Below are 18,717 nucleotides of genomic sequence, written 5' to 3' on the forward strand. Positions count from 1 at the left end.
GGCATTAGCTTCTGGGCTCCAATCTCAGCTGTGGTGTTGTCTTCCCTGAAGGCAAACAGAACTAAACTACCATTAATTTTTACCAGAAGTCTCAAAATATTAAAACTTTGGAACTTATTAAGGCAAGCCCTTGTTGCTGTATATTCTTGCTGTACATATTCATATAGAATAGAACTCAAAAGGACCACATAGTTTTCAGATGTTGACCATTTCAGGCCAGAATTCCAGATGTCTGAAGGCAAAATGCCTTTGAAATTGATTTTTAAGCATATTTTGATTGAGATAATTTAATGCGAAGAAAAAATATAAGTATTGTTGATCTCAGGTATACATGCAGCAATCCAAAGCTTAAAATAATGTTTTGGAATAGTCATGAATTGTGCCTGCCAACAACTTTTTGAAAATACTACCATCTTTTCCTGGGCTCACATAGCAGTCATGGAAGAAAATACATGCTTAAGTTAAGGGAGTGCCAGAAGGATACAACAAGGTGCTTCAAAGCAGTTTTGAGTGTGTTGTTAGTACCTCCTTAATTCAAATATATATTTTCCTGGAATTGTACATTCATAGTGTTAACCCAGGAACCCAGTATTAACCCCGACACCTGCTTCAAAACCCTTCCACTTCAGATTCAAATGCTGCACATCCTTATATATGTGGATTTAATATAAGGAGTAGAATTTTCTTAATAATTAAAACATTTTCATTCTTGGCCTGAAATTGGATAATGGCAAAGTAAGTATGTAGTAATAAATACATTTTTATTGTGTTTTTAGGTTAAGAATCTGACACATCAATTGGAACATGAGATAAATAAAAGAGTGATGACACAGAATGAACTGAAGATGCATGCTATAGAAGCAGATAGTTTAAAGAGTTCTGAGAAACAGCTAAAACAGGAAATCAATGCATTGTTGGAGGCAAAACGATTAGCAGAATTTGAGTTGGCTCAGCTGGCTAAGTAAATTACATTTTTTATTATCAAAATTATATTGTAAAGGACTGCTTTTAGTAATGTGGTTTGTGCTATGTTTTATTGACATTTGACTTCACTATTTATAGTTATGCAAAAATCTCATGGAAACTATTCATGAAAAAGAATGGCATAAATATTTTAAACTTCTAGACTTAAGTTGCCTGTATTCTATTCAAATAATACTTTTATTACTTGATCTACTGAACACCTAATGATTAAGAATTCAGAACAGAAATTCCTTTAATTTTTTCCCCCCCAAAGGCAATACAGAGGGAATGAAGGCCAAATGCGTGAACTACAAGATCAGCTAGAAGCTGAACAATATTTTTCTGTAAGTGTTCTTTATATTGTACAAGCATTTAATTATTTTATGTACAACTTGCATCAATCTATTAATAACTTTTAGATAATGGGAAAAGTTATAAGTGGGGGAGGAAGAACAAGAAAGATACACAAAAAGCTGTTTTTTATTACTGTTTGACTTCTACTTTTTTGTCTGCTGTCAAGCTAAAAAAATGGTAAATATTCAATTTTCTTCCAGTCTTTTAACCATTCTGGACTTGCCCTTGTTGACATTTTGGACACATGTATTAGATTAGGCTCAATAGTATACCTGGCTTGACTTTCTGTGCCTAAAACCCCACCTTGCTGTATTGGCACCTGTATTTTGGATTTCCAATGTCTGTCTCTGAAGAGACAGGTTTGTTTAAAGAATTGCTAATAAATCATTTTTTTTCACTAAATATCCAAGAAATGACTTTTATAAATGCCTTCTTCCACTTTCATTATTATTTTTAAACAACTGGCACACTCAAGGGAAAGGCTTATTGTGATTGATTTGCTTAGGTCTGCCTATATATCCCAAAAATCTCCTTAAAAACTCTTCTGAAAATAGAAAATCAGTGCACTAGACAAAGTAGTGAAAAAAAGAATCCTATTGTATAGTGTTTTTTCTTTTTTGGTTTTGCAGTATTTTGATTGTAGAAAAAACAAAATTAGCATTCCCATCAGTGGCTTAAATTGTACATTACATTGCATTTCACTGCACAGAAATATAGCACAGATCTAGGAAGAAGCTGTCCCATCCCACATCTAATTGTTCACAATTGAGTCCCAAATTTTTGTTGCTAAGCAAGACAGTTATTAAGCGAATTTTGCCCCACTTTATGACCTTTCTTGTCACAGTTGTTAAGTGAATCGCTGCAGTTGTAAAGACAGCAACACAGTTGTTAAATAAACCTGGCTTCCCCATTGATTTTGCTTATCAGAAGGTCACAAAAAATGATCACATGATCCAGGACACAACAACCATCATAAACACACGCTAGTTGCCAAGTGTCCATATTTTCATCATGTGATCATGGAGATGATGCAACAGTAGTAAGTGTGAAAAAATAGCTACTTTTTCAGTCTTTTTGTAACTTTAATGGTACTATATGAATGATTGTGCGTTGAGAATTACCTGTAGTAGGCAGCATGAGGGGAATTGCTTTGAGTAAAATTAACTTATCTCTTTGTTGCTGGCTTCATTGTACAGTTTTTAAACTTCTTTCATTTCTTTCAAAAATGTTGCAAGCTCTTGAAAGAGTGGTTGTAAAAACTTGATATAAATAATACACAAATATAGATTGAATAATATGTTGCCCTTATCATCATCCCAAGTTTGACTAATAAATGGAAATCTCTGGATTGTAACAATGTCTAAATGATGATGTGCCTTTTAAAAAAATTTCCAGACACTTTATAAAACTCAAGTTAAAGAACTTAAAGAAGAAATTGAGGAAAAAAATAAAGAAACACAGAAAAAAATACAAGAACTGCTAAATGAAAAGTAAGTCACTTTTATGGGCAGAATCCTTCCAAAATTGAGATACTGTAAGCAACATTGATATTGATGATGGAATACGTATGTATTGTATGTATGTATGTATTTTTTACATTTTTGAACTGCCCATCTCCCAGAAAGAGGAAAATCTTTTTTGTCACTTGGAAACAAAAGGGATTTAAATATGATAATTTTGTGGATTGCTGCCTATATTTTAAGAAAAAAAGAGTTCTTAAAACAAACAACAATGTCAAGTTAGCACATTTTTAAAACATTAGCTAGAACAAAACATTATCTTATTAAATATAAGTATCTTTTGTAATTGGTTATATTTTAAAATGTGTCTAAAAAGCAGCTTTATTGGCTATGGAAATGTATGTACAGTATTCAGTGAAAAGAAAGTATAAATATGAGGTGTTTGTCTATTAATTATTATAAGATATAAACATAAAAGTCCCAGCAGAAATAGAAAATTCTGATAATTCAGTATGCAATGATTTTTTAAATCTTACATATTTTTTTCAGTAGCAATAATGATTCACCCTGGAATCTGACAGGGATTGCAATTTATTCCTGTAATTGCCTTGAACTAAAACATAGTAGTTTGTACAATGTACAAGTCACTAGCCCTGAGTTAAACAATGCTGGGCTCACACTTTATCAATCTGAGTCAAGCAATCTCCATTATGGCTTAGCATAATTATAATGGATTGTTCACAAATTATGTCTAAAACAAACCATGTCATTATAGAACCATCAAGGATTTTATAGCTAAATAAGAAATTGTATCCTAAATTGAGCAACTACATTGCAATTGAGCAACTAAAAGAGCAGTGTAATATTTTGCACAGTTAGTATTTTTAAAAAATAATAATTTTGTGTTGCAGAGAAGCTGTTGTTACACAGTTAGATCTGGCTGAAACAAAAGCTGAATCTGAACAATTAGCCCGAGCTCTCCTTGAAGAACAGTATTTTGAACTAACACAAGAGAGTAAGAAAGCAGCATCACGAAATAGACTAGAAATTACTGATAAGGACAATATTATCACTCGGGTAAGGTATATTTATATTTTTGTATCATGAAGTCAGTTTATTATATTGTGAGAAAGAAATATATTGTACCTTTAGTAACGTGACTACATACTGAGAGATTACTATGATGCATGCTTGTTTTTCTTACAAATCTTCAGTAGAATGATGGATGCATGCATATAGCTAAATAAGGATGAGATTTCCTTTAATGAAATATGCAACATTTTCTTGCATTGGAAATCACAGAATTATAGGTTATAAAAGATTTTGGAGATCTTCCAGCCAACTCCCTGTTCAGGGCAAGAATACCATCTTATATACATCCATCCATTATTTGAAAATCTCCAGTGATGGAGTCTTAGTAACTACAGAAAGCAGACTGTTCTACTGCTTAATAATTCTCTTAAAGCCCAACATACCCAGTTCATTTATAACACTTTTCATAGAATGTTATCTCCAGGGCTCCATCTTTGTCATCCCCCTCTATCCTCGGTATACTTCTTGTATTTTGGCAACCAGAACTGGACACAATACCCAGGGACAGTCTGACCAATGCAACATAGAGTGGAACTCTCACTTCCCATGAACTGGAGATTGTATCTCTGTTGATACTGCTTTAGATTCCATTAGCTCTTGAGGTAGCTGTAGCACATTGCTTGTTCATGCTTAATCAGTAGCTATCAAAGCATTTGGATCCTTCACACAAGTACTGGTGGTGGGATAGAAGGTATGGCTAATAATGCACCTATGCATCTGGTTTTCCCTGCTTAAAGTCCAGAAGTCTACATTTCTCACAACTGAACTGTTCACTATCATTTTCTACCTCAAACCTGTTTTCTCCCCACCAAGCTTCCTGTAATCTGCAAACTTAATGATTATCCATTTGGTCCCTTTATCTGCATCACTTATGAAAATGTTGAAGAGCACTGGGTTTTGCGCTACAAATCATGAAAAATGAATGGCTTAGCAGAATTTGTAAACTATTAGTGAGTTCATAGCTAAGTAAGAAATTGTCTTCCAAGCTGAATACTACAATACATTGTACTATTCCCCAGTGTAGTGTTTAAAAAGTAGTTATGACTTGTGAGAAACTGTGTACACGGTTAGCTCTGGTTGAAACAAAATCTGATTTTAAACAGTTAGCTTGTGCTTTCCTTGAAGATGTCATCAGCTCTTTTCCAATCTTTTGGCACTTGCCTTGCACTCTTTAAACAATTCTCAAAGATTACAGTCAGTGGTACTAAGATAAAATCTGCCAGTTTTTGACAGTTTAAGTCTGATTGGTCCCAAACTTTCAAGTTCATCTAAGCAGCTACTTGTTCTTTCACCCATTCCTTTCCTATTTTGACTTAGATTTCTGTTCTGCTTCCCCAGTGAAGTTTCCAGCAACTTGGATTACTATTTTCATAAGGTGCAAATAGGAATTAAATAATTCAACCTTCCCCTTTCCTTATCACCATATTGTCATTTTCTCCAATTGGTAAATCAACTATTTCTTTAACATTCTTCCTAGACTCATATCGCATCGGTTTGACTGTGCTAATACAAAATGTCATCTTAAACTTAGTATTTGTATTAGTATATTTTTGCTAATATTCACATGAGTAAAATATGTTTAAGCTAGATCAAATTTAAAAATAAGTTATGGAAAGATGAATTGCCATTAGTCATATAGTTGTGTTCATTTATTCTTTAATTCCATAATAGAATCAGTATACTTCTATAAAATTTCTATTTCTTTTCCTCAACAATTACTCAAATGCAGCTGTAGTTATTGTTTTATTTTCCTTTAGCTTGAAGAAACAAATAATACATTAACCAAAGATGTGGCCTTTCTAACAAAGGAGAATTCTGAGTTAAATGGAAATATTAAAAAACTTGAAGAAGGTATTTCATATTTTCAATGACATTGTTTGGAAGAAGGCCAGCGCCTTTTCAATACTATCTTATACAGTAAGAGAAATGGTCTTTCAACATTGCAGCAGCAGAATATGGTTTGGTATTCTATAGATATTGCTTTATAGATGGGGAGTGGGTGGGATTTGACCAAAAGATGAAAATATTATTGAACACAGAGAACTAGTTCAGATATTTTAAGTATGATTGTAGTTATACTGAAGAAGACAAGGTTCAGTCTTTGTAAATTACGAAAAATGTGAGATAACTTGAAAACACTGTTGGAGTACATATATGAGTGATTATCAGAATGCATGAGAAAAGCTTTGGGGGATCCTTGTTTAATTTTTTTAGGTAAAAATAACATTTTAGGGAAGAAATTCATCAGCATTTTAAAATTCTTTCAGAAAGTGCCTTCAGTATTTCATGCAATACTTCTTAATGTGATGGACTGTCATATTATATAATATATAACATTATATATTATTATATAATCAATAATTATATAATCTGTGGGGAAACTGAAAGCAGGTGCCATATTAACTTATTGAATAGTTTGCATTAAACATTAGAATTATGCAACATCATCTGGTGGTTATTTGAAATGGGTGTCATTTTCACATCCACACATGCTCAAATCAACATAGGAATATTCTTGAAACAGTTTCACTAACCATTTTGCACACTGAGTAGTGAGTTTAAAGGGGTATTACAAATGGTTGAAATAGCCCTTTTAAAAACAAACCCTCATAATTTGTATATTTAGTTTTCTTATTTCATTATTTCCACTTTTACTTTGTTTTATTGTATAATTTCTAATGGTTTTGATTCCTTTGAGTTATTTTAATAGAAAATGAAATAAGGCTTCTTATAAACAGATTAGAACTCAAACAGAAAACAGAATTCAAGAGTCAATAATATACAGGTAGTCCTTGACTTATGACTGTAAATCAGTCATAAGTTGTTACAGATGTAAGTTGAGGCACCCATGTAATCGGAAGTAATTTTCCGGGGTTTTTTGTAGCAGTTGTCAAGCAAACAACATGGTCGTTAAGCGAGCCCATTCATTTGCAAGCACCATTATGAGTAGCAATCACATGACTGCAGAATGCTGCATTGGGCTGTATAGTAACCATTCCATGGCCATCATAAATTTGGTCAACTTGTTTTAAGCTGAGGACTATCTGTAACGACTTAGACAGTCATCTTATATTTATTTAATAATGGGAACAATACATTTTTTCTCAGAGTTAAGCATGTACTGTAGGAACTATTTTATTTTTCCATTGTTTGTCACATTGCATGCACATGCAATTTGTACGTAATTTTTGAAAATCAAGAATGGCAATACCTTAAGCTTATCAATTTGGACATTGTGTCAGTTGGTATACAGATCTTAATCAGCAAAGAAAGTGATTCTAGTTTTTTTGATGAATTGCAAGTAATAACTACATAGTCTAGACATAACTCCAAACTGTAGCTCATTTGCTTTAAATACCATTTTTATGTTTCATGTATCGTACAAAACTAAACACATTACCATTACAGTTGCTAGGTTCACAAAACAAAGCGAGTCAAACATTATATTAGGAATTAGCTTAATAAGTCAACCAAGCCTACCTATTTAAAAGCTAAGCACTTTCCATCCTGTATAATTCTGGACTGAATATCTAGGTGCAGGACTCTGTTCTGTTTCTATTAAATTAAGATTTAACAAAAGAGAGAAAGTGCATGTGATACTGATGCAATAAAATCCCACAAATTCTTAATTCTTAATTTTTTTCAACAAGAGTATATATTGAAAAAAGAAGAGGAAATCAACATAATTAGAACACAGTATGAAAAAAACTTGAACAATGAAAGGACACTTAAAACACAGGTGAGTGTATTTTGGAAAGTTGATGGAGATGTCTATTTTAAAGGACAGCTATTTTAGGTTATTTATTAATTAATAATTTTTTATGCAGCTCATCTCGCTATCCAAAGTGACTCTGGGTAACTTACAATAAATATATTACAAATATAAAAACTATTTGAAATTCCAACAGTTAAACACAGGCTAACAAAAAAAAAAGCTTAAGGACTCATGCAGAATGGAAGTGGGCCATTCTCTTATCACTACATCAACTACTGCCAGCCTAGTGCACCTCTGTTGGAGCCCTAAGTAACGAGCCAGGTTTTAAGGCCCTTCTAGAAGGCCAAAAGAATGGGGGCAAATCTCACCTCCAGTCTCAGGACCATAATAGAACAGGCTTTTCTCCTGGACTTTGCCAACCTTGGCTGATGGAATCTGCAACTGACCTCTTCTGCCAGAATGAGTAGGGTTCGCTGATCCCATTGGAGCCAGAGGGCTCCTCAGATATTCTGGACCCATTGGACCTTGAATTGGACCTGGAAGCAGATTGACAACCAGTGCATCTCATGTAACACTGGTATTACATGTGCAACTATAGAGACCTCCAAAACAGTTCATGCTGCCGAATTCTGAATCAGTTGTAGCTTCCAAATATTCTTCAAGGGTAGCCCCATGCAGAGTGCACTGCAGTAATCAAAAAAAGAGATGACCAGGGCATAAGTTACTAAGAGCATATCCACTCAAATATAGTGCTTTGGTTCTTTATAAAGAGCTTTGTTTTTCTGAATTTTAATTCATACAATAACAGAAAAAACTCTGAATATATTGGTCAGCCTTAGGGAGCCTTTACCACATTTCTTTTAATTGTGATTTCAGAAAATGAGCATTGCCTTTTAATCTATATATAGCCTTCTCATAAGCATTTGCCATTATTCTTATTAATAAAAAGATATCTGTATAGAAATTTGTGACTCAAAATTAGTAATTAGATCAGTAATGAGTTGTCTTTCATACAGATACATTGTTTTCTGAGTAGTAATACATATGGTTTCTTTACATCAAAGTAAAACAGAAATGCTGTTGAATTATAGTCAATGGTATCCTAGATAGTTCAATGGTCTGATGCAATGAAAGGCAGATCACTATATTCATGAAAATTTAGATGACAAATATTTAGAGACACTAATGCCCACAAGAGCCAATTTGTTGTAGTGGTTAACACACCAGGCTAAAAATTCTAGTGATGTTTTAGGTAAAAAGCCAGCTAAATGATTTTGGTCCAGTTATTTTTATCTCTAGGAAGAAGGCAATGGCAAACTACTTCCAAAATGTTGCCAAGAAAAGTTGCCTAGTATTCTCCAGGAGTGAATGCTGACTCAAAAGACACTTGTATAAAAAAGGGCTTCCTTAGATAGCTCATGGTTATTCATATGAGTTAGAATAGAACACACTTAGGCCTATAAGTGTGTTCCAGATGGATGTGAGATTTAGACTAGACTAGACTAGACTAGACTAGACTAGACTAGAATAGAATAGAATAGAATAGAATAGAATAGAATAGAATAGAATAGAATAGAATAGAATAGAATTTTTTATTGGCCAAGTGTAATTGGACACACAAGGAATTTGTCTTGGTGCATATGCTCTCAGTGTACATAAAAGAAAAGATACGTTCATCAAGGTACAACATTTACAACACAATTGATGGTCAATATATCAATATAAATCATAAGATTTGCCAGCAACAAAGTTACAGTCATACAGTCATAAGTGGAAAGAGATTGGTGATAGGAACGATGAAAAGATTAATAGTAGTGCAGATTTAGTAAACAGTTGACGGTGTTGAGGGAATTATTTGTTTAGCAAAGTGATGGCCTTCGGGAAAAAACTGTTCTTGTGTCTAGTTGTTCTGGTGTGCAGTGCTCTATAGCGTAGTTTTGAGGGTAGGAGTTGAAACAGTTTATGTCCTGGATGTGAGGGATCTGTAAATATTTTCACTTACTTTCATTTATATTTGTTTAGTAACTAATTTTATGTTGTGAAATGTTAACATTTGAAGTTGTTTTACAAAGTAAATGGTGAAATGGCTTCCAACAGAAGCTGTTAATTAACCCAAAGTAAAGGTATTAATTATATATTGTGTCTTTAATAGACTAAGCTGAGGATGTTCTTCATAAAATATTCAGGTGGAAAAATAGTATTTATTGATATTTATTGTCTAGATAGAAATTTTCTGTACTTACTTTTCAAGGTTAATTTGTTTTAATGTATCTACTTTTATTTCTCCTATTTAATATGCAATAGGCTGTCAACAAATTGGCTGAGATTATGAATCGAAAAGATTTTAAACTAGATAGGAAGAAAGTAAATATGCAAGATTTCAAGAAAAAAGAGAAGGAAAACCGAAAGTTACAGTTGGAACTTAACCAGGAAAAGGAGAAATTTAATCATATGGTAATAAAATATCAAAAGGAGCTTAATGAAATGCAAGCGGTAAGACTTTTTAACATAATTATCAAACAGATTTACTGATCATATTCTCTTTGAAGCCCAAATTATATTTCAGATTTAAAAGATGTATAAAATTCAGTTTGTTCAAACATTGTGGTTAGTTTGTATTATTCACTGAAAGAGACAACATGTGAAAATACAACTTCTGGGTTAATGAATCTATTAAATATTGCAGAATGCCTGAGACAGAGAAAAACTGGAAGGCTGAATATGTTATTGATTGGTGGGCCCCCATTGTTGCCTTAAATCAATCTTAGGTTGATGTTACTGTAAATAAGATCTAAAAAGAGAAACAACTTGGCATTTCCTCAGCACAGCACATCATACAAAAAATTAAGCATAAAACAAATGTAGAACTTAACAACATGCAACCATTCCAATGTCATTTCTCTTCTGTTTACAAATTAAAATAGCAAGCTAGATAATTACTCCAGACCTCTACTAATTTTCTTTACCATCTCCCGAGTTATTTTCATTTTTTTTTAGGATTACATTACATAATTTTCTTGTTTAACAATGCTTAATCTATCAATTTGCTTATATCCATGTATTTGTTGTCCAGCATATAATTTTTGTTTTCTTCCATTTGTTTGCCTCTATCTCATAGTTCCACTGTTAGGCTATCTTTTTTTATCCTATCTGCCAATGTATTGACTCAGCCACTTCTATCCTTTTTCTCTCTTTTTTGTAATTGATTGAAATTCATGTTGTCATATATTCAGAATAGAAGAAATACTATGCCCAAACTACTTGATAGTGGAGTCTTTGACTCAGTAGAAGCCTCATACCTGATTCCACTTGAATTGGGTAATCTCTAAGGTATTCCGATTCTATACCATATAGAACTTTAAAGGTGACAATACACATTGTGAGCTACATCTGGAAAGTAAAAGCTGTCAAAGTAGAGATGTCACATGGATAAACTTAAGTATGTACCCAACCAGATTTGGAGTTCAGGGAGAGCCCCTTGTACAACTGGCTATGTAGCTAACTTCAAAAGTCAGTACAAAACCATATGGCGACAGATAAAGGCAGAATGCATCAGTTATCACAGCAAACAAGAGGAAAACCTAATACACACTAAATCCACCCGGGCCTTCTACAATTTCATAAATGACAAACTTAAAGGCTCAAGCTCCATCCCACCACTAAAAGGACCATACGGGAAAACCATTAAGGCCCACCTCTTCAACACATTCTTTTGTTCAGTCTTTGTAAACAGCAATGGCTCATACCCCTCATTTCCCAATCCTACCACAACTACTCACAATGATCTACTACATGTCGATTTCACAGAAGATGCTGTTGAAAAGGCACTATGCAACCTAAAACCATCTCTATCAATTGGCCCTGATGGCCTACTTCCTAAAGAAGCTCTCAACCACCATAGCAGAACCATTTAACATCATTACAAAATACCTTTCAGAACCAGCTCCTTACCTAATTTATGGTCACTAGCCATATGGTCCCTATCTTCAAAAAGGGTGACCCCAGCCTAGTTGATACTTACAGACCAATTTCATTATGTTGTGTCACCTGCAAAGTCATGGAATCAATCATCAACCAATCCATTACCCTCTATTTAGAAACTAACAACCTACTCTCTAACAAGAAATGTGGCTTTATAAAAAAATTGTCCTGCAATCTGCAACTATTACACTGCAAAAACATATGGACTTGACCAGGGTAAATCAATAGATGTAATTGATATAGGCTTCTGTAAAACCTTCGATTCAGTGGTACATGACAAGCTACTTCTAAAACTAAAATCTTATGGCATTTCCGGATTCCTGCATAAGTGGATAGCTGCGTTCCTATCAAACAGGGAGCAAGTAGTCAAAATAGAAAACACCTTATCTAACCCTGCAGCTGTTAACAGCGTGTCCCCCAAGGCAGCGTTTTAGGACCCACACTCTTTATACTTTATATAAATGACCTTTGCGATCATATTATAAGCAACTGCATTCTCTTTGCGAATGATGTAAAACTATTCAACACCACTGACAATGCTGCTACTCTATAAAAAGACCTTGACTATGTGTCAGAATGGTCAAACAATTGGCAACTTCAAATCTTAACCAACAAATGCTCTGTCTTACACATTGGCAAAAAAAAATATCAGAACACAAAATACAAGCTGGACAGATACGACCTAACAGACGACTCTCACTCTGTCAAAGACCTTGGAGTACTTATTTCAAATGATCTAAGTGCCAGAGCTCACTGTAACAGCATTGCTAGAAAAACATTAAGAGTTGTTAACCTAATCTTGCGTAGCGTCTTCTCTGGTAATATTAAATTGCAAACTAGGGCATACAAAACTTTTGGCAGACAAGTTCTTGAATACAGCTCATCTGTCTGGAACCCACATTGCATATCGGACATTAATACAATCGAATGAGCCTAGAGATATTTCAAAAGAAGAGTCCTCCACTCCTCTGCTCACAACAAAATACCTTATGTCACCAGACTCGAAATTTTGGGCTTAGAAAACTTAGAACTTCGCCGTCTTCGGTCTGACCTAAATATAGTACATAAAATCATCTGTTACAATGTCCTACCAGCCAATGAATACTTAAGCTTCAACCAAAACAATACAAGAGCACACAATAGATGCAAACTCATGGTAAACTGATCCACACTAGACTGCAGAAAATACAACTTCAATAACAGAGTTGTCAATGCCTGGAATGCACTATCTGACTCTGTGGTTTCTTCCCTAAATCTTTAACCTTAGACTGTCTACTGTCGACCTCACCCCATTCCTAAAAGGTCTGTAAGGGGTGTGCATAAGCGCACCAGCGTGTCTACCGTCCCAGTCCTAATGTTTTCTTTTATTCGTATCCTTTTCATTTATTTATAATTATGTTTACACTTGTATCTGTCATAAAATACATGCTTGACAAAATAAAATAAATAAAACAAATAAACAAAAAATAAATAAAATAAAAATAAATAAACAATGTCATAAATACAGACATGATTTGATGAGAGGTACCCTTATCAAAGTCTTTCATTCCTGACATACAAAATTAACTGTCAAGTTTATTATTTTCCAACCATGACTTTCACTAAATCTTAAGATTTATTAAGAAGAAAGGGATTGAGTTACAAGAATTTTATCAATTAAACTGTTGACCTGTATAAAAGCAGAATGTCCCGATGTACATTATAGCAGATCTTTCTCTTAATTGTTTTCTAATTTCAATCCTATGGAAACTATTCAAATTATCCATAAGAGCATTCCATGTCCATCAATTTTCCTTGGTAAGTGGAGTCTGTCAACATTCCTGCATGGATGAAGGGCATGATTCATTGCCATTATTTTTCTGGTTTCTTATCCAGATATTTAGTTTTGCTTGATTCTAATTCCATCCCATAACCAAACTTGAATCCCAACTGAAAAGAGTCTAGATCAAATGTGTCTAGCCCAGAGGCTGCATGCAGTCCTTGACAACTAGTAATGTGGCCTCACAAGATAAAAACCGTTTAAAGGAAGTTTGTTATTTATATACATTAATTATATTTATATCTTATGTATGGCCCAAAACAATTCCTCTTCACTCATTGCAATCCAAGCAAACAAAAGGCTGAACACCCAAGATCTAGATAATCTTTTTAATCCAGGGCTTCTGTACGCCATCACTCTCTCAGCTAACTTCCTTAAAAATGGAAGATTGGAGACAGGCTGATAGTTATCTAAAATAGCCAGCTTCCACAATGGTTTCTTCTGAGTGTACACTTTAAGGTCCCTTCATTCAAGGTAACTTTCACTAAGTGGATGAGACATACATCTAATCAATAGTGATAGAGCTAACATTGTGAGAAACCTTCCACCTCCTCAAGATCCACAAGCTCAAATTAACCCCAATTAATTTCACATGATAATTTTTTTGTCATCTCTGCTGACTCTGGGCTTAGTCAGCCAATATCTGAATATGAGCAGTGTTATCCTCCAGATATATGCAAACTTGTTTCAGTGGTCTAGAAGTTCATTTTCCCACCTAATATTTCCCAGCAGGGACAATATGCTCTACAACTCTCCATGAAAATAAGTGAAAATTTGTTTATGAATATTGACTTTACTATTAATTACCAGTTGAATTCATATAAGTATTGAAAGAATGGTTTACTCCAATTTCTGTTGAATACAGCAACTCGCGGAAGAGTCCACATACAGGAATGAACTTCAGATGCAGCTGGACAGTAAAGAGAGTGATATAGAACAGTTGCGTAGTAAAATTTTAGACTTGCAGCAGGGCATGGACTCTACTAGTGTTGCCAGCCTTCAGGCTGATGAAACAGATGGAAGTGTTACAGGTAAGAGAGTAACTCTTTGTAATTCTCCATCATGTTATACCAAAAATACTATCCTGTTTAGATAAAATATCAACTGTTAAATATTAGTATTTCTTTTTCTCTATTTATATTTTATACATTTGAATGATAAACAAAAATAGATTTTATCATCACAAGGCTATATGAATTTTTATATTTACATTACTAATTTGGACAAACACATACACCTAATAATTATTCTTGGTATCCAGCTTATCACCTTCATATGACAGAGCTCTTCGTTCAAAAATAGTAACTTGAATTTGGATGTATTGTATGTTTTGATATTTTTTTATGTGAGAATCGAGAATTTCATCAGCTAATACTTAATTTTTAATTAAGCTTCACATCATAAATTTGTTCTTTCATTTTATCATTCTCTTGTCATTTAAAATTGAATAAATTGCTTTTCTCTTATTCTTTATATCTAGCTGATTCTTCCCACATTCCTTATTTATTTCTCTTCTGTTCTTAACTTCTGTGAGTAATGGGACAAATGGGGACTTCTTGCTTGCTCTTTTGCACTTTCATTGTGGCTTTCAATTACTATATATTAATTCCTCCCATTCTATTATGAAATTAGGAATATAGTTTTTTAAAAATATCTTTATGCTGAAACAGTTGCCCATTGAGATCCTGTCAACTAAGTTAAAACATATCCATTGAAAGTGTTGGATGTAAGTTTTATAACATCTTTGCAGGTTTTGCAATAGTGCCATGGTAAATGAATTTGTGACTAGGCATGAAAAAAGCTTCAATCCTTGTTCTTGTTTAGCTAAGCTTACTTGTTGCTATTTTATTAGTCTGTTTGATCATTGCTAATGGCTGCATGAAAGCAAATCCTTTCTTTATAATTCTCTGCGAATAAAATGTTAACCGGTATATATTGGTTTTTATACAGAATCAAGAATAGAGGGCTGGCTTTCAATACCAAACAAAGGGAATATTAAACGTTATGGGTGGAAGAAGCAGGTACACATTGACTTGCCTTTCATAAGCCAAATCAAGTTCTGATTTTTGATTTGAATTAGAGTACAGATAAAGAAAAATATGTGTTTACAATGGGAATTCATAAATTCAAATTCAGATATATGAAATGTTGCAGTTGCAGTAAAGAAAAATAAAAAATATATGAAATCTTGTCTGCTGTTAAAATAATTTTATCTACAGTTTACATTTAAATATTTTTATAATTTATATTTATCATATCATGCAAAACATGAAATTATTTAACCCAGATATGAAAATATTTTGATACTAATGTATTAAAAGTGTTACCAAAAGTGTAATAAGACTAAATTATTTCATATTATATTATATTTGTATTTGCCTTTCATTATAATATACAGGTGGTTAGTTTAAGTTTCTATGGATGCTCATATTACCAGACCTCATACTTTGTTTGGCCAGAAAAATTATGACTTTTATCACGAGCAAGCATAACATAGGCACTGATAGTATCTTTTCTTTTCCTTCCCCCCCCCCCCAGTATGTTGTGGTCAGCAGCAGGAAGATTCTATTCTATAATGATGAACAGGATAAAGAACAATCTAACCCATGTATGGTATTGGATATAGAGTACGTTTTCCTAATATCAATTTGAAATATAAGTGAAATAATTTTGAAGTCTAAAAAGACTGTAGGTGATTGTTGAAGTGTAGCAGAAATAGTGTTTTTAGAAGATGACAGAATATTCTTCTTATAGCATTTTGTGAACAATGTAAAATAAATAGGTATAAATATGTGTATTTAAGGGTGTGTGTGTGTATATATTATATTACATTACATTAAATTACATTACATTATATTATATTATACTATAGTATACTATAGTATGCGTATATAAATATATACAGTATTAAGGGTGTGTGTGTCTATATATATTGTGATAAATACTTAATGTTCATAACTTGTAATTGTGAGGTGCAGAAATATAGAACTTATAGAATATAGAATTTATTATTAAAATTTAACTATGGTTGTCACAGAAATTATATTGACATTGTAGACATGTCACCAAATGCATTTTATCCAATATCAACTCTACTCTTGTTACCAAAATCAGATTGATCATTATTATTGGAATTCTTTTATTTTAAGAATTCTTTTTGTTTATTTTTTAATAGTCTAGATTTTGTAAAACTCTTCTAAAATTAAAAACTTCAGCTATTTATTTTACTTTAATGTAATATGGTGGGCCATTGCAATTATAATATGTATGTTCACAAAATAAATTCTTCGAGAGTATAGATTACATAAAGATGTTTATATTCATCACTATAAAAACTTCATTGGCATTCTTTTTCTGGTAATCTAATAGTTATATTTTTTTTCATTTATGAATACTATGTGTTGATTAAGCAGTGTGTTGCATTGGCATCACTTATTTTTGCAAGGAATATCATTTATTAATATGGAATATTAACATAATTTAGTCAATGTTATATTGTTAAACTAGATGATAAATTTGCCTTGTATTGAGAATGATTGTTAACATTATGTAATTTTATTTTAGTAAATTGTTCCATGTTAGACCAGTTACACAGGGTGATGTTTATAGAGCAGAAACTGAAGAAATACCCAAAATATTTCAGGTAAAGCGTTTGCATATTTGTGTTTAAATATTCGTTACTTATTCAGTTTGTTCATTTAGTTAATGTGTATTTATATACCCAAGGGACTGACACAAACCTTTACATTTTGTTTTGTTTTGTTTTGCTTTACTCAGATCTTATATGCCAATGAGGGAGAGTGTAGAAAAGACTTGGAAGTAGAACCAGTACAGCCAGCAGAAAAGACAAATTTTCTGCATCATAAAGGGCACGAATTTGTCCCAACTTTATACCATTTTCCAGCCAATTGTGAGGCTTGTGCCAAGCCTCTATGGCATGTATTTAAGCCACCCCCTGCAGTGGAATGTCGGCGATGCCATGTTAAATGCCACAAAGATCACTTGGATAAAAAAGAAGAATTAATAGCACCATGTAAAGGTATGGTATGATATGATTTTTTAACTATTGTTCAATGTCTTTGTAACAGTTTCAATACAGGGTATGCATATATGAAGTTCTTGCTGAAATCCTGATTAATTTGCTTAATTTGGCTGGAATCCAGTGTATGTGTTTGTGTGTGTGTTTATATAAATCTAACTGCGTTCAGATGGATGTATTTGAGCAAGCATTTGTTACCGTGTGCTTTGTTTAGATCCAATCCAGTTTTTACTTTGCCCCATTTAGATTCCTAAAATCACCTCATATTTCATCTTGGGAACAAATATGTACAGATTTGGAATATGCATTAAAAGTTAATTGTTGCCTTTAAGGCTGCTATCGTAAATATATTTACAAGTCCGTGAATGTAGTTCAGGGTAATTTGAAATAGACAACCAAACAATTCTTAGAATGGAATAATCTATCTAGAGCCATCTAGAGTAGGGGAGATAGTAACATAATAAATAAATAAATAAAAATAAAAGATGTATACATGAGTTGGGTCTTTTCTATTTACCTTCAACACTCCAGTTGTACTATTCTGATTTCTAGTTAGGTAGTTCATGGCAGAGTAAACTAAAGGGTTTATGTTTCAAATGAAACAAAATAAAAACGTAAAACTACAGCTACACAGTTGTAGCATTTTTTTGAAAATAGATTCTGTTGCAGGTTTTTTTTGCAAGGATAGTCTGTTCATTGTTGCCTCAATCACAATCAAATCCATCATAATTACATTTTAGCTAGCGGACAGTAATGCATTTCCATATGTCTGCCCCACTTTAATGAATGGAACTTCTGTGTTTTTTATCCCATTAGATAGCTATCTAATGGGATAAATTCCCATTATCAATTGGAATATATTCCTTAGGAAATTAAACTGGTTTGTTTCCAAAGGGACAGAGGAGTTATATGGTTCCAATGAGCTTCTGACAAAAGTTTCACATGAACTTTATCCAAATATAACTTTAGCATTTTGAGAAAATGCTGTGCCCATCTGGAATAGGGAAAGGATTGCATTGCTATTGCTGATTTTTGCATTTGGTTGACTTGCGAAAAACTACACCCAAATATTTAAAGATTATAACTTGCTCTATTGTCTGATCATTTAACTATTAGGATGAACTCTAAGATGCTGTGCAAAAATTGAGATCTTGATTTTACTATAATTGTTCTCAAGTGCTTCCTTATAACAATACCTAGTAGGTAAGCTTCTCAGATGAATCTTAGGTTTTTATCACTGAGCACCAGACTGTTAATGAAAGTCATTAAGCTTTTTAATAAAATAATTTTTTTT

General features: G+C 32.9%; 1 protein-coding gene across 3 annotated transcripts in view; it reads left to right on the forward strand.

The window, feature by feature from the left end:
• The window catches only part of ROCK1 (Rho associated coiled-coil containing protein kinase 1), an 88,467-nt gene that overhangs the window by 59,567 nt on the left and 10,183 nt on the right, over positions 1 to 18,717 (forward strand). For all 3 annotated transcript variants that reach the window (XM_058179153.1, XM_058179152.1, XM_058179151.1), the window contains 12 exons: positions 777 to 961; positions 1,238 to 1,307; positions 2,713 to 2,807; positions 3,689 to 3,854; positions 5,627 to 5,720; positions 7,520 to 7,608; positions 9,889 to 10,077; positions 14,250 to 14,415; positions 15,335 to 15,405; positions 15,923 to 16,011; positions 16,949 to 17,027; positions 17,162 to 17,423. In XM_058179153.1, coding sequence (XP_058035136.1) covers positions 777 to 961; positions 1,238 to 1,307; positions 2,713 to 2,807; positions 3,689 to 3,854; positions 5,627 to 5,720; positions 7,520 to 7,608; positions 9,889 to 10,077; positions 14,250 to 14,415; positions 15,335 to 15,405; positions 15,923 to 16,011; positions 16,949 to 17,027; positions 17,162 to 17,423 — 1,555 coding nt within the window. The remainder of the gene's footprint in view (positions 1 to 776; positions 962 to 1,237; positions 1,308 to 2,712; positions 2,808 to 3,688; positions 3,855 to 5,626; positions 5,721 to 7,519; positions 7,609 to 9,888; positions 10,078 to 14,249; positions 14,416 to 15,334; positions 15,406 to 15,922; positions 16,012 to 16,948; positions 17,028 to 17,161; positions 17,424 to 18,717) is intronic.

The sequence above is a fragment of the Ahaetulla prasina genome, chromosome 3 (genome assembly GCF_028640845.1).
Source record: "Ahaetulla prasina isolate Xishuangbanna chromosome 3, ASM2864084v1, whole genome shotgun sequence".
Lineage (NCBI taxonomy): Eukaryota > Metazoa > Chordata > Lepidosauria > Squamata > Colubridae > Ahaetulla > Ahaetulla prasina.